Raw genomic sequence first — 22803 nt, forward strand, 5'->3', positions numbered from 1 at the left:
GTGTGTCTCGAGTAAATCAAATTCTTAACCACCTCTCTTATTATTATTCAAAAACCCAAACATTTAAACTTGAATATTATATAATTAACTTGTTGAAAGTTCAAATGGAAGATAGAGGAAGGTTTGAATTTTTTTAGAAATTCCAATGTCTAAGAAGTTTCGGACTTTATTAATTTAAGTAACTAGACCTCGTCTTATGCATGTCACTATTGTATGCCATCGTATGGTGACATGAACTTTTAATTATTAAATTTAAAAAATCACATCATGTCCTGGCCGGAAAATTTTCCGGCTTTTTTGTAATGAATAGGTATCTTATGAGACGGTCTCACGAATCTTAATTTTGGGAAATGGAATTTTCGAAAATAATTATAAAAAATGATGTCAAATCAACTTTAATTTTGAATATAAACTTCAAATAATTAACCTAACAATTATAGTCATTCTCAAAAATTATTATTTTTTTTTAATCACACTCATCAAATTTAACAAAAAAAAAAGAAGCTAAAGTTTTAGGATTGTGCAGAAGTGGAAAAAAAAAATGAAGTAGATGTTTGTAAACAAGATGAAGTAGTGACAAAATTAAACGAAAATTTTACATTAAAAAATGTATAAAAGAGCACATAATTTTGGAAATGGAATTAAAAATAAATAAAAATTCCATTTTATCACCGAGTTGCTTCCGGGGAGCTTCCGAGAAATGTAAGAAAAACCAAACTCTCACATCTTTGCGTTGGAGAATCAGTACTTTCCGTCGTACTATCACGACTTCATGCGTTTCCAACCTTTGAAATTCTCGAGAATCAAATAATTTAAAAAGTATGCATTAATTTCTTGGCATTTATTTTTCAACGATCAACAAATTTTTATTTTATTCCTTTTATTCGAACCCACGCTTTTCCAATACCACTACACCACGAAGGTGGTGAGGACTGAGGGGTCCTTTTACATGGATTGTTAGGTCAGTGCATTTGACAAGTATTCTCGAGTTTCTTTCTCGTCGACGTTTACAATGCACGGTGAATTTTCTTGAACAAAATAAGTAAAAAATATATCTTTTGTAATACGTTTTCACGAATTCATATACGTGAAACGGGTCCTCTCCATCTATATTTGAAGTCAAAAGTAATATTTTTGACATAAAGTTTGTGTTATGTATGAGATATATCTTACAAAATTGACTCAGTAAGCCCGAGTTTATGTGATAAATCAATTGGCAAAGCTTTGTCCAAATTTTGACGCCAACAAAGATCCAACCCATAAATTTCTAATATTGAATAATTTACGCATGTGATTATATTTTATTCTAAATCAAGGGTAGTGCATAACCAATACTTCCACTCAAACGCGTATGTTGCCATAATTTATGTTTTTTTGTATCTTAAAAAATGATACTTTTGAATAAAATCCAAAAAGAAAAATCAAATGAAAAAACTTTACAGAATAAATAATCTTTTTAGTCTTTTTGTGTTGTGACTCATCAAACTTGCTTTTTAATAGAATCCGAGCCCAACAAAAAATACGTGTTAAATCAGATAATATTCCCCTTCAAAAATAAAAATCAAAAATAAAATAAAACAGAGATAATTGTCCATCCATTTCATCATCACAACGCCTAAATTTGATCAAAATTTGTTTTTATTCATTTGTTTTTACACATATATATTCTATCAATTCTATTTTATTAAAATTTAAAGTTAAGAACATGATAGTAACCACTTTAAAATGATACCAAATTTTTCTTCCAACTTTACCCTTATATGATACGAATATTATACTTTTGTTTTTTGTTTCTTTTTAAATTTCAACACACACTTTTTTTTTTATTTCAACCATTCAAATATCAATTTAGTCCTCTATAATTTGTCAAATTTCACTTTAGTCCATCGATAATGATAAAAAAGACTGTACACACGCATCGTGTGTGCAGAATAACTAATATATATATATATAAGTATGTCTATGTAATGCTAACCTCAAGTTATGCCCTCAACTGCTTTTCTTCTTGGGATGGATTCCGTATTTGATATCGCCGTACTCAAAGTAAAATAATATAAAATATCATAATTTGTAAATTTCTTGGACACGAAATAAATATAGATATTATTGTTAGAAAAAAACTTTATAATTGAATGGATTTTTTCGGTGAGATTTGGACAACGAATTAGTATTTTTTTAGTATTAGTTAGACAAACCAAAACGACTTCAACGCGGATCTTACTTTATTATTTATTAAATGTAAATGAAGTGGGTAGAGAGTTCGTGAATTTATTATATCATATATTATAATTATATAATTCATCGTGACCCCATGAAGCCATTATTTAGTGAATAATAATGTTCTTGTAAATATTTAATAATATACAAAACTTACGTGAAATTGTCTCACATTTCAATTTTGCTAAATTAATCTCAAAGCCAACCCGAACCATGAAAAATATTACATTTTATATCAAAAATATTAATTATCATTGTAAATATGAATCAAGTCAATCTGTTATATATAGATCGTGAGAACGTATGGAAATGTGAATTATATATTATTATATTGTATATATAACAATTATTTTGCAGTTGGGAAGATCATTTATTAATATGCAGAAGACAAGAAATAGTACAAGATAAAGTGAGTAAAATCGATAATCAGTATCACACAATACGTGAAATTTGACTTGGATTGGTGCTGCGACAATTTTGATTTATAAAATCTTGATTTTAATTTATATAAATAGATTTTAAATAAAATATTTGAAATTTTGATTTATAAAATCTTTTCTTTGGATGAACACTTTTTAAAATTAATTTTAAAACCATTAATTCTGTACTCGGGGATTTCAAATATTAAAAATAATTCTTCATTTTTATTTATTAAATACATTTCGAAGTTAAATCAGATATTCATTTCGCATTCATTTCAGTAGAAAAGATTTCAAATGTATCGACATATAATATTGGAGAATATTCAATTTTGGAATAACAAACCTGTACAGAAGACTTCGAATTTGAAAAATAAATAAGAAAATTGTTGGGTTAGAATATAGATCTCAAGTCTCGTACTAATTTTGGGCCAAGAAAATACCGTGGACTTAGAATTCGGATTTGAAATAGCCCAAATTTGATATCCACGACTAAAGTAAAAAATTGTGGCGAGACGTAAATGAACCGAGTTGATGTACGAGTTGATTTGAAAAATATTTGATTTATATTTAAACTTAACAAATTAAAATCGAACTCAAACATATTTGAAATATTTGTTAGAATTGAATTCAAGTCAAATTATTTTATTTGATAATCTTAATATTTTATTAATATAATATAATTATTACATATTAAATAAATAAATTTCAAACATTTCAACTATTCATTCTCAAGCGATAGTTCGAATCGTTAGCGAATATATTCGAATATTTTGAACCAAATTCAAAACCGAGATTTAATTCGAACCGAATTCAAGGAAAAAAAATTAAAATTTCCAGTATTCGAATCGAACTCGAGCCAAATTCAAGCTTTAAATTTTTGTTATATTTGACTCGATTCGGTTGGTTTCCACACCTGATGTAAACATACGAATGTGCTTATATCCCACATAAAGTACAAGTGTGTATGTATTAAACCTCTCGGACAGTATACCACAACAGATAAATAGAAACATGACAAATAACTAATAACACATTAGATACATGGACATGTATATAAATGAATCACGATCAAAGTCGTGAATGAAGAAAGGATCAACCATACAGTCCTCAACATCCAAGGATACTCGCTCATGGGACCCTAGCATTGCATGGCGGGAGGGGGACAGGGGCGCTTCAAGTCCAAAGACGCCCTCAAGTTGAGCCTCTACATATACCATGTTGGCACATGAAAAGGCACAGCGAAAGAGCCATCTTCTTGATTCAGTATCATTTTTTGGGAATTTCTTCAGCTTTACTCTTTGTGGATTGCTTCGAAGATTTTCTGGGTGGTTGATATTTGCATTTAGGGGCCACGAGTGAATGCTAATTGAAAAGAAGAGAAAGAAAGAAGAAACGAGCTAAAATCAACTACTCACTTCACAGCATTGCTTCCATGCTTGTGAAATGGCCAAAGATTGACCAGGCGTTCCAAAACCGCGGAGTTTTTGGAGAAATAGCCTGTAAAACCATGAGGAATCGAGGGTGGAGGGAAATCTTCGGCTGGCATAGCAAATGGACGAACCATCTTCTCCATCATCTCTAAGGTCAAATATGATCTTAAGTCTTGCAACCTCTCGGGACCCATTATTGGCAATGTATGATCCTGGCGCAGTGTAGATGCCTTGCTATTTTTTCTCTACAAACATGAAAATATTAGCTGGCTACTAGTTCTAATTTGGAATCAAACAGATTGGATATCAATATCACGTGATTTTATTGTTAATCAGTGCAGTGTAAATGCCTTGCTATTTTTTCTATATAAACATGAAAATATTAGCTGGCTACTAGTTCTAATTTGGAATCAAACAGATTGGATACCAACATATTGAAATTCTAATCTTAAACAAGATGGGATTTATTATAGTTTGTAACTCCTTGGGCATTGTATCAGGAGTGTATGCCTTCATCGTAGAACCGCAGAAATCAATTGTTGTACTATTTGTTCCCTATTCTACTTTTACAAAACTCAACATGAGTTTGCTTTCAACCAAAGACTACTCACCATATTAGCACTAGAAAGCAACATAGACATGGTATTTTCAGAAAGGGTTGTAAAGTACCTCCAAAGGAGAGAGATCAGCGCCGCGGCTAAAAGTCATCTCTATGCGGAATCTTTTGGGATCTTCTAATGCCACCTGCATTTGAAATTAGATTCTAATGCCACATGAGCAAATATCATAAAAGATGCAATGCTACGAATGATAAAGTGCAATAACACGGGGTTTTTATTCTAAAATTTGTTTTAGCTAGTGATCTTGGATAACAAACACTTTCTTTAAGAAGAGGGAGAGTCACTTAGTAACCTTCAGGAGTTGACATAATGTAGGTCAAATTGATTACTTTCTTGTAAGGAGAAAAGATCTAGGTAGTTGTAAAAATTGTAAGATCATACTAGGAGAATGCTTGAAAACCTAACATAAACCTAACATAGACTATTAATCTTAGATCTTTGCCTTAAGAATAGAAGCACAATAAAAAAAGGTCAGATTAGATCAAGAATCAAATTGTGGACTATGAACAGAGATGCCAAAATCTTAAGAATAAGATTCTAGATAGAAACATTTGCCTCAATGCTACATCGAGATCATTAAAGATATGTATGAAAATGTCGTAATTAGTGTTAGGTCTGTTGGATGGATGTCATGTGAATTTCCTGTGGCCATAGGACTTCATGAAGCATCGGCTTTAAGCCCTTACCTCTTTGCTTTGGTTATGGATGAGCTGACGCGACATATTCAGGATGAGATACCTTGGCGGATGTTGTTTACAAATGATACTCTCCCGATAGAAGGAGTAGAAAGAAGGGTATACCATTGAAAACTTGGATAAAGGTGGTTAAGGATGATATCATAACTCTTTGTTTAAGAGATGACACTTGAAAAATCGCTTAGTTTGGAGAAGTAATATTCATGTAGCCGACTCCGCAACTAGCGATAATGTGCTATGATGTGATGATGATGAACTATTACACATGTACGACAAAAAAAAAAGGTACAAGTGACAACCTCTGTATCCTCAAACATCCTGAGTACAATATAACTCATGTAATCAAGCTCTTTCGTCCTATACAAGCGCTCCAAAGCAGAATCACAAACAAGGCTGGGTTCTCCTTGAAGAGATTCATCGAGATTGCAATAACGTAGAACATTCATCACTGAATGGATGTGGGATTCCTGCCGTTTCAAAATTCACCATAAATAAGGCCAAAGATTAATTAAAAAAAGAATTTAAATTAACACTGCAAGGGTTCAATCTTCAAAGAAACAATAATTAAATACATGTTTTCACCTTCTTCTTTTTTTCCAAAATTGACCTTAATGGTTGGATATAATGCTCGTGATTATTATATTAGAGGAGTAAAAAAAACATCATAACTATATCAAAACTGAAAAAGCTTATACTCACTGATGTGAAGTACAGACGTGTCCGTACATGACGCTCAGGTGTTCTCACATTTGCGTATCTGAAGAAAGTTAAGCAAGCATAAACATTAGATTCACCTTTATTATCGAAATTTTATCTTTTAAGGTTTGCCTCGGTGAACTTAATAATAACAATTACTCATGACTAATACAGAAAAAGTAAGATCAGTGTGTGCTTGTATGAAAATAAGGATGCGATCTAAATATTTACTTTGGATCTAAACGATATTTCGTTTCCTTGCCATCATCGTCCTCTTGATCCACGGATTTGTCACTGTTAAAACTAGACCGTCTCATACCTTCCATCGTACCATGAGACTTGAAATGATGATCCGTGTCTTCTTTCGCAGCTCTAGGGGGGGTTTCTGAATTTTGGTCTTGAATGCTCTTCAATTCAGTAACACCAATTGCTTCTTCCCTAGTGTTTCTCAGATCGATCAACATTTTTCCAAGCAAACGGCGAGCAATCTGAAACCCACAGAACTGACTCTAATAGGAAAGGCTTGTATATCGCTGGAGCCCTCTCAAAATTATTACATCATGATAAATGATATTATTATCTATGATTCCAGACAAACAGGTCTGAACATAGGTTCCAACATGAGAATGAATATCAAGACAATCCAAAATTTCATAACACAACAGTCTTTTAAAACGAAACCCTCTTTTTTCTACATCTACCTCCCTCACCATTTCAATAAATATATAATTTATTTGAAAGAACTGCTTCGATGAATTTAATGAAAATTTTCAATGGTAGGGGATAAGGAATTCAAAATAGATAGAGATATATATATATTACTCAGTTTACCTTTGATCCAATCTTGAGTTTTTGTCTCGGATTGATTCCATACTCATTTGGAATAACACCATCAGCAAGTAACTGAACAAAAAGTCAAGGTGCTCAAATTGTGAAACTGAGGCATCAACTACGCCCTTCCCCCAACAAACCCCAGAAAAAATTCTCACGCTTTCAAATTACTAGAGAGATGACTTAAAAAGACAAAATCACCGTTAAGGTCACGGAATTTCTTAATTTCATACCTGAGCTACTTTGAACAATTCATCTAAGCCTTCTAGATTTAGATGCGCATTGTGCAGGAGATCATATCTGTCGACAGGAATAGAAAAATACAATCATAACATGGATACGGGCACAGGGAGTTCTAAATAAATCAATGCCAATATGGATAACTGAACATATCTAAAAGAGTGAAACTAAAAGATGTGATGTGCTTGTGATTGGAATTCTACATTTCAAAGTCAAAATATTATTTATTATACATGATTTGTTTATCAGAGTATGCTACTAAGAGATACAGTCAACCTACTATAAATAACCCACAAAAATTCTATTTTTAAATGTCATACAAAAGAAAAAGAATGAACAAGTACAGGTGCGTAATTAACCATGAAACAATCACACCTTCGTGAAATCCTAGCACCTCAAAGGTATGGTAATTTCCTTACTTGCATGAGTCATACACATCGGGAATTTGTGTTATATCGAACCGACTGCAGATAGTGCACATTCTTTGTAAGTCAAAATTCACTAACAATGTGAGAATGCTGATAAGCCATTACCAGAATACTCACTCTTTGCGTTCATTATACAAATCTCTCTCAAGTTTCCTCCACCGAGCAAACATGAGAAGAAATCCCTCACTGCCACAAGGCAACCCTGCAGCAATACGATCAACGTCTATATTTGTCTTACCTAGAGCCGTAGCTTGATCATATGGACAAATCACATTATACAAGCTTGTTTCAGCAAGTTTGTCATCTTCGTCACTGGCTAGAAGCCTAACTTGTTCAGTAACCTTCTTCGTCAGTTTCACCTAAGTACAATCTTAATAATCTCATTAACACTCATAGAAAGAAATAAGTTACCTCGACACGCACAGTAAATGTCTATGAAGGCAGGAAAATATAAACAACATTCTTGCAAGGAAAAACTGTAAAAGGAGGAATGCCAATAGCCCAACAGTGGCTAATACAGAATATTTGCACATCTTACCAATTTGGGTAGAAGTTCAGATGCTTTTGGAGTAAGTCCTGCCCCATCGGTCATCCAAGGTTCTTCTGATAAGCTATCAGGAACAATTTTTGCTTCAGACGTTATAATCTCATTCAATCTAGCCTGAGGAAAGCAAAAAAGAAACAAAGTCGATGAGAAAAAACAGAACTTCAAGCCCTAAGGGTCATTATTCAATTTATGACAAGTTCTACTCATAGACTCGAATAAGCAAAATCTAATAGCAAATCAGCTTAGTCGTCTGTTTTTTCTCTTTAGCATAAGGTTTGGCATCTGTTCCAGAAGTAATTAACTCATACCTACTTGGCCAAAAAAATAACAAGAAACATAGCTGATGAAAAAATAAGTCAACAAGAAACCTTTTCACATTTTAGAAAGGTTTATTCCAAAACTTAAAGAGGCAATGAAAGCAGCACGTGAATCAACCAGGAGATCAAGCTCCAGCTGTATTATCCTTTGCCATTGGAAATCACTTGTCTCAAAAAAATTCAGCTTATTGGAGGTCGGACAGCAATAGTTTTCAGCTTTTTATACTTGAGCAAAAATAATTCAAATAGTAAGTGAGAGGTGGAAAATACAACACCTTGAAAATTTTCATTTTTTTCATATCAGACAAGAGGTATCTAAATTGAATAAGTACATATATTCATTTTTTCTCAAGTTTTAATTGAGAATAAAAAAATACTCATGCTTGTCATGGGATAGATGGCCTGTAAACCAAAATAATAGACCCAAAAACTCGTGTTGATTTCTATTTACCCATAATGGGATATGTGGTGTTCAAGTGTTAATTAAGAATAAAAAAAAGTATAGGTATCTTGCTTTGCTAATTTGATTTACACAGCTGACAAAAGTTTTAGTCAACTATTTGTGTCGCAAGCCAAATGTCATAAATGTTACTCAAGCCAGCAAGAAGCTCATGACTTAGTCTGAGACTGCTGTCACAATTATGTATTTTGTGTCAGATTTCCTCGAGTTGCAACTGTTTCTTTCTTGGGCGTAAACAAAAGTTCCAACATGGTGAAAAGACAAGCATAGATAGCAAAAGGCAAACCTTAGCTTCATCCATCTCAATACTTGCATTTTCAAGTCCGTCCAACATTGATGAATCCTTGCTAACAAGTGAAACCTTAACATACAGGAAAAAACCAGTGTTATTAAACTTATAGTCACAACAGTCACATTATATACAACTATACCAACCAAGATAGGCGTTAATGGTCCTTCTAAATCAAGAAGTCCTTTAGCAAACGCAGCTGCCGACATCTGCCAACAATAAATATACAACATCAGTAACAATCAAGAGTTTGACGACGTACGAGGCAAGGCTGATATCTGAAGAAGGTAGAATGATACTTGGAACAATTAAATAGTATTATCCAAACTAATTCAAAGAAATGAAGTTCGGAGAATATACATTTTAGAATTTGGAAATGCATACTTAGTTCTACTTGGCAGACTAACCTGTACACGGCCCTCATCTGAGCTATAAATCTTTAAGTCATGACGGTATGTGCTATGTAGACGGAGCAAGCCGGTACCTTCACCTGGAATGTATGGTACCTATTAAGTAAAGCACAAACAACACAGCAAAATCGGAGAATAGTCGCCGATGTCATAAAAAGGCTAGACCCGATCCCATTCAAGAGCAAGTCATTTCGTAGAAGAATGAGAAAATGAATTTCTTTTGAACACGTATCATTAATGTGTTAAATAAAATAGAATCCCCACTTTTGAGAAGACTGTAACCTCAAAATTCAAGGAGAGACATGATATAAACAAAATCATGCAAGTAATGAACTTGAAACAAAATGCAGAACTAGGCAGCCAATATGCAACTGCAGAGTTGGACATATATAACAGCTAACCAGGATACATATTGTTCCGAAAGTATCTGCCCAATTCATCAGCCTGAAAAGAAGATTATTTAACATTGTTCAAGAGGAGAAGTACTTGACAGCATAAACTTATCATGTAAAGCAACATGTGTGTCCTCAAAATAATGAAAATCTGGGATAAGGGATACAATTATCTTGTAAAAATGCCAAATATTTGGGATAGCTTCCATGATAAAAGAAAATTTCACCTGTTTCCTTCCAGCATGAGTGAGAACACCACCATATTTAAGAACCATCAGGGCTTCGGTAGGTCGTTCTTCCACTTCACCATTACTTTTTGTAACTTTCACCCACTTTAATGGCTTGAGTTGAACCTTCCTATATATGCCAGAGAAGTGCCCTCCCTGAACATTAAAACAATGATAATGGTTACGGTCGTCACACCTAGCAAAGTTTACTGAGCATCGATTCCCAGGAAATACAATCAGCCAAAATTAGCCAAGATACATGACAAAAAGTATAGTACTTGGCGAAATACAAAATATTAAAATTTCAATCGTATACTTGTGCTTTCATTGTTCCTCAACGGTGATTGATGTGGCTATTTGATAAAAAACGGTGGATCATCCAACTATATTCAACATCTAATTGACATATTTTGTATTCCACGCATCCCATGAACTTGGAATTGAATCGGAAGGCAGCACAGTTAAGGTAGAGAAATATTAGTTTAGATGCCTCAAAATATATTCACCTAACCTGATCCCGCTGGATTAATGGCTATGTCCTGTGTTTTCACACACCGTAAGCAGTAAGTCTTAAAGTCAAAACTTTCAGAAACTCTCACTGATCTAAATATATCTTTTTTATAAAAAATGTCATTGTCTTCCAGTGAAACCAAAACTATGGTGTAAACACAACATAAAGTTGTTGCTTTCACCTACAACGAGCGCAAATAAAGGTGATTTATCATGATACTCATTATTGTTCAGCTATTGAAAAATTCCCAATGAAATTTAATGAGTTGAACAAACTAAAAAGATCCAGAAGTTCTGTTTTTATCTGCAAGAATGTATATAAATACCAAAGAAAAATCTATTCAGTTAATCAGGCGCAGTGAATGAAGAATGTCATAAAATCAATAACAAAAAAATTAAATGGACCTCCTCAAGCACTGCTTTCACTTGGCGAAGTTTTTCGGCATGTTCAATGTCTTCTGCTTCACTATCACTTTCTCTACCAGTTCTGGATGATAATCATTTTGTAAGTTTAGAGTTCACTGAAAGCTAAATCATTTATAAAAAGCTACCAACCTTCAATGTTCAACCATGGATAAGAAAAAAGGAGCTAATAAAACAGACCAGTATTATGATAATGAAGAAAAGAGAAAATTTTCACTTGAACTGTGTCTTAGACATTTTTTTCGAGGAGAACAAGAAAAAACAATTTTTGCCTGTAGAATCAAGATTTGGAATTGCTGGTTATCACCATAGAGAGGATCGACTGATATGTGTGAAGCTGGCTCCAGTTGCTGTTATCCACTATTAATGAAAGGACAGAAAATTGAAAGGTTTCAAGTCCAAGAACAGGTCCCAAGAAAAGTTCGTAACTAGGGATTTGTCAGAAAATTGTCCTTCCTATGTAGGATTCGCTGCCATTTCTGGTGGCTAAAAGTTGTTCTAAACTGCTTTTTATATCTTATTATAACAAAATTTTAATAGCTCAAGGGTGGTTGCTTTATATGGTGGTGGTGGGAACTTGGATCTACTCACTTATTTCTTGTACTTGTCTATAAAGTAACTCTTCGAGGCAATCTATTCATCTGTTCCTGAAAAGCGTAAGGTAAAGTTCAAAGAAGGAAAGGCCCCACAAGAATCATAGAACGTGGCATACTACAATATAGACTCTGATTCTTACAAATGGCAAAGTGCTTTTTTAGCATGTTTCAAAACAATTTCCATATCCAAACATCAATTTGTTTTTTAAAAAAAGTGATTTTTTTTTTGGTGAGACAGCTTCTCTATTGAAACATGCATTTTATTAATTAAATATATCATATGAAAGGTAAGGTGAAAGTATTGTTTAGGAACCTGACCAAGTTGTAGAACAGCTTGTAATAATCAATAAACCACAAACAAAAAAATCACGCCTTTAAATTCTTCTCTATGAAAGAATATAGAAACTTCAATAAGTGAATGCAGGTTAAGGATGACTAGTAAGCACATGTCGACACAAAAGTTTGGGATACTAAATGAATAATAAATAAGATATTTTCATACCTAGCACGAGGTACCAAAGTTCTCGTTGCATCTAAAAGATCTTGTAATTGAACAGCACTTTTCAGCTTTGTCTATAGAAGGTGACAGGTAAGAGGAAAAAGGTTAAACACACATCAGCAATAGTTGCCAAGTATGAAATCAAAAAATGTGGATGCAGAAGAATTAAGAGACACCTCCGCTCTAGGCCTTCCACCATTATATTTTAACATCAGATTTAGAAGCTTTTCCTCAGTGACTTTCAACTTCACTTTCTGCTTCGGAGTTCTGTCGCCACTAAGTAAACAATAATTTCTCAAGGGAGATCTAAAAGTGCAACACTAATCAGAGAAAGTAAGGTGTATTATGCCTTACTGACGAATGATTGCTATCACACATCGTAGCTCTTCGGATTGCCCAAAGTTGCCAATTATCCCACTTCCGTGACGCGGTAGTCCTTCAGATGGCTGAACCGCTTCATGGACCATCCATGGTAGAATTGGAGGAATTGTTGTAGAAAGGTGTGGGGCTTTTGCATCAAGAATTATCTTCCTCAACACACAAGCTGCGTCATCATAGTATCTGTTTTAATTAAACTACAATTAACATCACAGGCCCAAACAAAGGAAAGAAGAAAATAATACAATGGGATACAAAAAGAATTATTAGAATATTGACAGAGTCGAGACACTTTTCGCCTTTCACAGAGGCTCATATTTCAGTTGTGCTCATCATTCAACTCATAGGCAATTCCATGTCACATATAATTCCTTTACAAGCAAATCAAAAGTGTAACTGAAATTTCATGGATCCCAAATTCAGCTCAGCTTGTCTAAGTGATACAATGGCTTGTAAAAAATTTCCCCCCACCCACCCCCCAAAAAAAAAAAAACACACACACACACACATCTCCGTGTGTGCGTGTTACAACAGGAATGAACTTTTCCCAAATAACACCTCATTAAAATCCGTCCACCGTTCTTCATTAAAAAAGAATCACCATCCAAATGTGGAAAATAGCGATGACAAGATATTACTTGTAGGAGTTCTTAACGAAGCTCCATCCGTTAACATCACAAACATAAGAGCGTCCTTCGCAGCGCAACAGATCAAAGCCACAAACCTAAAATAAGATTAGCACATTATTTCATCAAAATTTCATCATAGACATGTTGAGGATCAAAGAGAAGTTAGCACAGTAATTAAAAATTTTGAAGCAGAAGATAGGTTAAATAAAGTAGGTAGCAGGCATAGTTCATGATGGACAACTGCCAAAAGGTACATGGAAAAAGGAAAGCACAACCTGATTAGTAGTTAGCAAATAGCAGTCATTGAGGATACATGCATGCAATGAACTATAGTATGTGAAACTTTCTTCATATTTTTAAAGACTTCGTCCAATGTCAATAAGTTCGAATGATCTTCCAAAGTCACAAAAAACATGGATCAAGGCAAAGCAAACTCAAGAACTGGTAAGAGATAGAGATATTAATCACTGAAAACTGAAGATAAATTATTGGAAAGGAAGCTGACTGTGAATTACGATTTTCGAATAATGTAAAATTTCTCAAAATGAGCGAACAGTTCATATTTCAACTAAGAATACATATTTGAAGCATCAGACAGACTTACAGCTTGCTTAAATGCACTGCAGACGTCTCTTGCTATTTGTTTCTCAGCGGGAGTAAGTAAAACGGGATATCTGACCTACAAAAAGAGTTCAAATGGAAGATAGAAGATAAAGAAAATTCTAGCAACAGTAACTTGACTGGAGATGCAGTAAACTCATTTCAGGTTCTAGGGAATCTGGGAATCAACAGACAAGAGCAGAATCTGATGTCGATTGGCGGTCCCTTATGTTGTACTATTGGTCATCGAGAATGTAGGGAAAAATGGGACAGGAGGCATAAGTAAATATGCTACCAATGTCAATGTTCTTGATGCATGTATAGCAAAACTACTCACTTCTTTGCCATCAGGATTTCTCATAACAACACCGTCAACCACTGGAGACTTCCTTGCCTCTGCATGCGCATATTCAGGGCCCACCGTGTACACCTAAGATACAACAAGAAGTTGAAATTGCTTTTCACCGAAAAATAGAAGGAAATATTCACGCACAATTATCACCAAGTTAACACAACAAAGTAAAGGGGTCTAAAAGAACAACTTGGTAGACTGGGTAACATTGTCAGAAGAAAAATGAAAGGTTGGGAGCTGAAAGGTAAAAAAAAGATTAAGATGGAATCATTCTCAAAGCATAGAATCATTTTAAGTTAGAAGAGACTAGCTTGACGGAAAACAGGACAAACCCATCAGCCTAACTGATAGGCACTTGATACAGCTTGAGAGAGAATACTTCATCCTGAATTTCCAGTAAACAGACAAAACCATCTACTAGATAGAGATAAAAAAAACCACTCATCCCTCCAAAACATGCAAAGAAGTTGAGATATACAAATTGCACACAAAAAGGATAATCAAACCACAAAATATTTACTGGATCAAGACAAATAAACCAAAAGAAGAAAACCTTCACATCTGTTCCTCCAGTGGGGAGAAATTCCTCGTATATGTAAGAACCTTCACGTCTCACTCTTCTGATCTCTGGATGAAATTCACTGGAGCGGTTACCAACCTAAAAAAATGAAAAATATGATTTTATAGCATAGATATAGTAGCACGTGCCTTGATGTTTTCCATGGTTGTTCCTAAATATTCATGGGGTGAATCAGTTTTAATAGCCTCTTATATGCAAGATTAAGGCAACAAAGAAGGAGAAATGAACTCGACACAGACACTAAATTCATACAAGACGCAATAAATTTATCAAAAACTACCTTCCGAAACAGTGCCTTCATTCCTCCACCAGCTGAGCTCGGATAATATATCATTACACTGTGATTGTCACCTTCATAAAAAGAACAAGATATATGCACATATTTCTATGACTAAGTATGATAGAGAAAAAACAAATCAAATAACGTCGTAAATTAGCTTCTTGCCACTCAAAACCGTATCAATTTCAGGTCCAAGATCACTATGCTAACATAAGACTAGAGAAAAATGGAGAAAGTGCAAGATTCATACAAATTCATCGGGAAATCATATTTCTTAAAAGGAATTCATAAAAAAATCTGTTGACTCAGCATCTGTCATGCCATGACAAAACAATCGATGAATTAAATTGTAATGAAAAATATTCGATAAAAAACTGATTATGTAACATTGAAGAGTATGTAATATCCACAAATTATTATTATAAAAGTATGGTTCTTGGGCAATGTATCTGCTATGTGAAAGTTTCAAACCAACCTTGTTGTCTATTGTCTCAAATTTGACGTGTTGGGGTCCAATGTAATTTCATAATTCTATTTGACGGTAAAATGATCGTGAATTAACTGAAGGAGTTATATTGTGTTGAGGACAATTCTAAATCGTCCTAGAACTCTATTCCTGACGATGTTTTTGCTATGTGAAAGTGTTAAACTATCCTCATTGTCTATTCTCTAAGGTCCTACGTGTTGGGGTTAAATGTAACTTTAGATTTCTATTTATGATAAATAAGATAAACAAAAATGTTATGAAGCATGCAATGATTGATCCATGTCAATCGATAAAATAACATATAAATCAAGGTGTAAGAACTACATAAGATTTGGTATCAAAGTTGTGCTAAGATAAAAATACATTACAATGTTATACAAAACTATAATTATTAAAAGAAAAATAATAATAATAATCATCATCATCATCATACCACATTCATGCCAGTTGTGGGGTCAGTTACATAGATATTAGTTCTCCAAACTAAGCCATTTTTTCATATATCATCTTTTAAGATCTAAGATATTCTCATTAACCACGTTTATCCGAGTTTTCAGTATTTACCCATCTTTCTACTCCTTCCATCAAGCTGTCAATCTAAGATATGTTGGATTGAAGACGTGTTAGTCTCCTCTTCTCGTGACCAAATCATGTTAGACTTCTTTCTCTAATCTTATACTCTATGGGGCTACACCTAAATAGCTAATAATTTCTTCAATCCTAATTCTATCTTTGCGCGTTTTTGATATGAAAGTTAAACATTTTCCTTTCAATCTAGCAGGCATTTCTCTATCGTATAAAACTCATGACGTCATCCTCCATTTCATCCACCTTGGTTTAATCCTATGGTCTATATCCTCTCTAATGTCCTCAAGTCTTTTGGATAATAACAATATTTAATATAGTTGACATATGTTATAATAAACGTGATTTTTAAAAATAAACGATGACGATATTTTTATGAAAGAAATTATCATGGTAGGATAAAATTTGGAAAATCCTCACCATAATTTAAATCTATTGATTTTCAAAATTTATAATGTATATCTCGTCTATCAGAAAAATTTAAATTTAAAATGGCATGTATCAGATAGAGCTCAACTCAAATATATATATCTATCAATTATAGTTTGATAAAATAATCATAGTCACACATATTTGACTTATATTACAATAAACTTGATTTTAAAGAATAATCTTAATTTAGCATAATGAATATTAAGAATAATTAAAAAGTATTAACTAAAACTAGAGGATCGTGATATTCGTGATGTGCATGTCCCGTAAAAAAATAAGAAAATAGTTTTTTATAATTTCAAATAAAAGTTACACATTTTTAAAATTAAAATGGTAGTAAATAAAATAAAATATAAAAAATGTTATTATAATATGGTGAAACCATGTATTTAGTTTGATAAGAAGGTGTATTAGGCAAATCGAAAATTACATCATGATTTCATATAGCTAGTATATGATGCTATTGTATTATATATAATGATAGATAAATTAACTTAAAATAAAAAATAACTAGAATGCTAGAACTACCAGGACTATATATAGTTAGTATATGATGTTCTTGTATTATATATAGTAATAGATACATTAACTTAAAATAAAAATAACTAGAATGCTTAAACCTCTAAGGCTCAAGCCACAACAAATTCCAAAGCAATGAATTATGCAAAAAAGATAATAAAAAGTAAACTTTAATCAATGCAAGATAATAATGATGTAGAAAAATAAAATTAGAAAAAATATATATTTAAACACAATATTGATTTACCTATTCGTTATATTTATAAATTTTAAATTGTGTTCGATGTTTCTTTATAAATTCAAACTAATCGATAGTTAGGTCATACCTGATCATGAATGTCGTTTTCGAGCGACGAGCAATGTCGTTTTCGATATATATTAATAATGAACTAAATATCAAAGAAAAAAATAATCACTAGCCAAAAATTCATATTTCATTTAATTTTGTAATCTCGTATTGACAACTTTCATTGTTTAAAATGAACATTCTACTATTGCAGCGTTGGAGATTATATTATCCAAATAATTGAGGTATGTACAGTAACATTTTTCTTACGACAAACTATTACAAAAATTTAGACAAGATATAATGACGAATATAAATTTATTTTCAAAATGCATTAGAATGTTGAAAAGAGACCTTCAGAGATTGAGATTGGAGATGATTCAAAGATTGCTTTCTCACAAGACATAAATGAATAAAGATAACAGAAAACAAACAATAGATGACGATAACAACACAAGAATTGAGATTGGAGATGATAAGAATTTTGCTATTTTTACAAGGAAATGCTTGGAGAAAGAGAGAGGAGTCCCCCAATGAGGATATCAAAGAACAAAGGTAAAGAAATACAAATAGTAGATGATGTTAGTAGCACAAAAATAGAGATTAAAGGAACAAAAACAGATGGCAACAAAGTAATATGACAAAGAAAAAAGGCATGAAGATTTAGGAAGAAAAAATGTGATACAACAATATCATTCAAAACTATGAACGTATTTTCTAAAATCACTTTTCTGCTCTGCAATATAAAATAGTAGGTGGTGAAACATATGATGAAAATCATGCATAACATGTTCGTTTTCAAATTTTGTATTTCATCAATGATAACATCAATTCTAACATCACACTTTTCTCATTGACTAGTTATTTAAAATTACAAGATAAAATTATTAGTTGTATGTTTTTCATGAACTAAATAACACATTTAATTAAATTTAATTACATATATATATTTTTCCGGAAAAACCTACTGTTAAGTTCCATTAAATTTTCTTATTGATTAGTTCTTTTCTATAAAATAGAATAAAAATTCCTAGCATTAAATTTTATTTATTTTCAATGGATTTCGTTGTTTATGGACAAAATAGTGTGGTCTCATGTGCAAATCACATTTTATTTTCTAGTATAATAAAAAAATGGCGGTCTCGCCATGTTATTGAGAAAAATAAAAGTGGCAATTTTTACATATATGTGCAAAACGACAAATGCAACCATAGTCTGAGTTTCAACAGAAAAGGGAAACTAGAAGAATAAAACACAAATATTAGTGATTTGCATCATCATAGCCGATTTATGCTTTCAGAGTGCAGACATATTGCCTATTACATTAAATTCAACATAGCACTTAGTGATTGTTGTTCAAGTGAACTGAGATATCCAAGCAATCTTACCTTCAACAGGCTTCTCTACAAAAGGCTTCCAGAATCTATTCCCATGGACCTCAACAAAATCTTCCTCCTCAACAAAAAAATCCAGCTCTTGGTAAGGATATTCCCTGTTAACTAAGGCATATCTTGGAACAGGTATCCCAAACAATTCAAGCCGCTGAATAGGCATGAAATTAACCCCACCACCCCCACCCAAAAAAGTTGAAATGGATGAGAAAAATGAGGTTATTATCTTTAGAGGAAGTGAATATGTAAAACCAAACGCTAATAGCATGACATATATAAATAAAATATTATCAAGTAAAAAACGCTGGTTAGGAAGGAAGATTAATGGCTGAGAAAATCAGGTAAAGATGCTAGATTTAGCAAGATGCCAAAGTCAGGCATAGGCTAATAAGAATATTTTGGGAGATATATTGTAAAGGCTCCAGTCCTTTTAGTTCCATGAATCCAAAACTGATGTGCATCAGGGGGTAAAAGGTGTAAAAAATTAAGAAAATGGTTAACCAAACAAATAAATAAAATAGAATGTTTTATATTAGCTACTCCTTTGATAGACGACCCAGTGTTGAATGAATCAACAAAAACCAGAAATAAACTCCTCAGCGTTATAGATGAACAGAAAGATGCAAACCTCATACACTTTCCTCCGATCGTGAAGAAGATGTTGCGACTCCAATTCATTTACAGAGAAAGGCCTAAAAATGACAAACCAGGATCAGAGATTGCTCGTACCACCATTTTCAATATTTATGGATATGGCCGATAATAAAGGAAATAGTTGAACTACACCTGCCCCAACAAATAGCAACGCCACTATAAGTATTTACTGATCATGTGGAAGACGAGACAAGTTAATCTTTGAAATCAGAGTTCATAATGACCAAAGTTCAGGCTTCCACAGTTAATCTTAGAATTAGAGTCTTAGAAGACAAAATTTCAGACTTCCACAAACCACATCAAAGATTCCTCCACAGATTTCACTTTCCTTCCATCCACCACTTCATTCTAATTTCCTCTTACATGATGAAGGAAGCATCAAAGCCAACACAAAAGGATTGCAACCCCACAATATTTTCAACAGGACATCTAATACCTTAAGTATGCATGAGTGAAAAATTAACTTGTCATGAAGTGTCCGTTTCAACTCCACAATATTTTCAACAGGACATCTAGTACCACAATATTTTCAACGGGACATCTAGTACCTTAAGTATGCATGAGTTAAAAATTCACTTGGAAACAGACCCTTCATGATATGAATTAGAATGACAATGAGGACGAGATCATGGAAATAAAACTTCATCTAGAATTGAATTTTACTTTCGTAATGCTGCATATGCTTCGGCCCTCTCCAGGGGATACCCAGTTGAATAGAAGCCAATCAGGCAATCACATGCAGGCCAGCTGCAATAATTAACATAAAGGTAACCCATTTTTTTCAGGAGAATAGGAAATTAAGAAATAGAAAAATGAGCAAAAGAAATGAAAGAAATGATGATCTCAATATTAATAATGTCTTATAATTAAAGAAGATCTACCTCTCAATAGGATCTTCAACAATAACCTTGTCGCCAAAATACAGAATCTGCATGGTCGCAAAACAATTAGCATTAAAACAGATTTGAACCATAAAGAAACTTTAAAAGGCTAATTCTTCACTTAACTTACTACCAAAACGGATCAATTAATATGATCACAATTCGAAAAACGAGCTATCCCAAACACAAATTTCCTTATCACATATTATTTTCGTTGGCATAATCATTAAAGATGCCCCCAAGTTATTACCTTGAATTCTCCAAATCCCTGCAATCTTTCTAATATTTGCAGCATAGGCGCAGAAAAAGCCTAAAAAACAAAACAGTAACATGGTAAAAAAAAGGGGGGTATAAGAAACAATTCAAGAAAATCAGCACTGATCATTACAGTTGACCGAGAAAATTACTGATGATGCATGGTCCGAGAAGAGGAATGTAAAGACAGAGAATATAATCTTGGATTCACAGTACCTTCTTCTCCATCACACAAACTCCTATGGTTATTTTCTCCTGAATACAATCCTTCTCCGCCTCCATTGTTCTGATGCGAAACACGGGAAAACTTAAGTGAATCCAATTTCACCTCCTTCAATTCCTCTCATTGATTTCTCTCTCCAACACTGTTGATTAATCAACAGAGAACACCAGCGAACCGATATTAATTATTATACACACACAAATTATTGCAATAAATAAAAGGGACCACAGGAAATAGAGTGAAAAAACATTCTACAAGAAACTAAACGTTTCTTGAAGTCCGTTCACCTATGTACGCAAGACATATTAATAATATTAACACACACATATATACATGTAAAGAACAAGACAGCGAGAGATATGAAGAAAATGTTATAGAAAAAAGTGGACCAAACCCAGATTTTAGTCCTTCAAATCCTTCCCTCAAATTTCTTCAGCACTGATCAGAAAAATGTAACGATTTTTATCATATCTTAAAACAAACATTTGCAAGAACACGTTCCCCACCAAAAATTCAAGATTTTCACAAAACAGAGTTGAAAAAGAGTTTCCAGTATCTATAAAACAAACATTTGCAAGAACATGTTCCTCACCAAAAATTCAAGATTTTCACAAAAACGGAGTTGAACTAAGAGTTCCAAACATGGACGTTTCCCCAATATTTTACTGCGGTCAATTGCCCGATATCGTAGGACAGAAATATACAGAAACGGGTGTGCGGAAACGGACTCAGGGACTGGATTTTCCATTTTTTCCTATTATATTATATAAGACATTGTGGGGAAAATAGGTATCTTTTGTTGGAATATACAAAATATACACAAAAAGGTTCGGCTTTTCTAACGTTCAAAAGCGGAGCGTCAAAAGGCAAGTTTAGTCAGTGTAGTATGACATCATACCCTTTATCGTTTGGTCCGTGATAAGTAATATTTTTTAATAATAAAATATATAAAAATAATAATTAATATAATATTTAATTTTATTGATTAAATTTGAGATAACGTGATATTACCGTTTCGTCTTCTTGAAAATATAAATAAAATATCTATGATATTATTTATTAATGGATAATATCGTAATTTCAATCCAATGATTTGATTGATGTGAGATAAATGATTGGTATATGATAAATAATATAGTGCACCAAACATAATATTGAATTGTATAAAAATGTGGATAAAAATATAGATAAATAATAAAGCGAATCAAACGATACCTTATTGTATCTATCCTCCGGATTGACCACCTTCATTCGAAATCATCGTAAATATATAAATTTGTTTGTTTTTCATATTAATTAGAATTTATATTACATCGCTGTTCAGTATATTTTGCATGAACCAAGAAAATAATATTATAAATAATTATTAAATATGTTTGCCATTATTAAGTCGATAATGAGCGAAAGTATGTGGATCGCCATCATGTTTGCCATTCTAAGAATCCGTGGCTATGCATTAATTTTTTAAAAAAATTGAATTGAATCCGAGAATCTGATTTTCGGATTGTAATATTTTTATAAACCACCTAATTTTGTTATATTTTAATATATATTTTTTAAAATAATATTATTTTTTTAAAAAAACCCTCATAATCAGCCTACACGACCCTCTGAAATAAATAGAATTTAATTTAAAGTAGCATCAGTGTGACATGTGTGATAGTGTAATTTGGTTACACCATGACAGCTATTTTATTTTTAATTAAAAAATAGACTTTGCCCTTTCCTGTAGGAAAAAGAAAATTAATAAATTGTAAAACCTTGAATGAATGTTTGATTTATCACCCAAAAAAAACTCATGAATCTCGTGGATTAATTTTATGAGTCGTGAAAATATATTATTTTTTATATCAAAAATATTTTTTTTAGCTCCAAATGTGTATCAAGTCAACTATCTATCTTGCTTTTGGGTTATATCGTGATTTATAGTCATTTGTTGAGCGATAATATTTTTTTTCTATGAATGCTATCAATTTTTTGTCATAGATTATGAGACTTTGGTGATTCAAAGTTTTTTCACCA

At 32.7% G+C, this 22803-nt stretch overlaps 1 protein-coding gene across 4 annotated transcripts; it reads right to left on the minus strand.

Annotated features, from left to right (window-relative positions):
- Positions 1 to 3587: 3587 nt before the first annotated feature.
- LOC142546710 (inositol hexakisphosphate and diphosphoinositol-pentakisphosphate kinase VIP2-like) lies at positions 3588 to 21608 on the minus strand. 4 transcript variants are annotated; one of them, XM_075654574.1, is made up of 33 exons: positions 21374 to 21608; positions 21176 to 21219; positions 20775 to 20923; positions 20554 to 20613; positions 20304 to 20350; positions 20086 to 20169; positions 19397 to 19460; positions 18766 to 18919; positions 15069 to 15139; positions 14762 to 14866; positions 14194 to 14286; positions 13861 to 13935; positions 13266 to 13351; positions 12604 to 12810; positions 12426 to 12525; positions 12253 to 12323; positions 11137 to 11218; positions 10222 to 10377; positions 10004 to 10046; positions 9600 to 9682; positions 9339 to 9401; positions 9190 to 9264; positions 8118 to 8240; positions 7697 to 7938; positions 7571 to 7615; positions 7145 to 7211; positions 6912 to 6983; positions 6312 to 6568; positions 6084 to 6141; positions 5684 to 5851; positions 4739 to 4813; positions 4055 to 4314; positions 3588 to 3960 (listed from the first exon to the last, which is right to left on the minus strand). In XM_075654574.1, exons 3-33 carry the CDS (start codon positions 20838 to 20840, stop codon positions 3906 to 3908), a joined length of 3207 nt encoding a protein of 1068 aa, XP_075510689.1. In that variant the 5' UTR covers positions 20841 to 20923; positions 21176 to 21219; positions 21374 to 21608; the 3' UTR covers positions 3588 to 3905. The 4 variants fall into 4 exon arrangements, with proteins under 4 accessions (XP_075510689.1, XP_075510688.1, XP_075510690.1 ...); XM_075654573.1 differs by lacking the exon at positions 21176 to 21219; XM_075654575.1 differs by lacking the exons at positions 21176 to 21219; positions 21374 to 21608 and adding an exon at positions 21288 to 21310.
- Between the last annotated feature and the right edge of the window lie 1195 nt (positions 21609 to 22803).

This window comes from Primulina tabacum, chromosome 5 (assembly GCF_025594145.1).
Source record: "Primulina tabacum isolate GXHZ01 chromosome 5, ASM2559414v2, whole genome shotgun sequence".
NCBI lineage: Eukaryota > Viridiplantae > Streptophyta > Magnoliopsida > Lamiales > Gesneriaceae > Primulina > Primulina tabacum.

Coding starts and splice junctions, on each gene's coding strand:
- LOC142546710 (XM_075654573.1), bottom strand. CDS start 20,840: ATGGAGGCGGAGAAGGATTGTATTCAGGAGAAAATAACCATAGGAGTT. Junction 13,352..13,860: donor GCAGTGCATTTAAGCAAGCT/GTAAGTCTGTCT, acceptor ATCTTATTTTAG/GTTTGTGGCTTTGATCTGTT. Junction 7,212..7,570: donor GATGTGTATGACTCATGCAA/GTAAGGAAATTA, acceptor TCCTGTCGACAG/ATATGATCTCCTGCACAATG.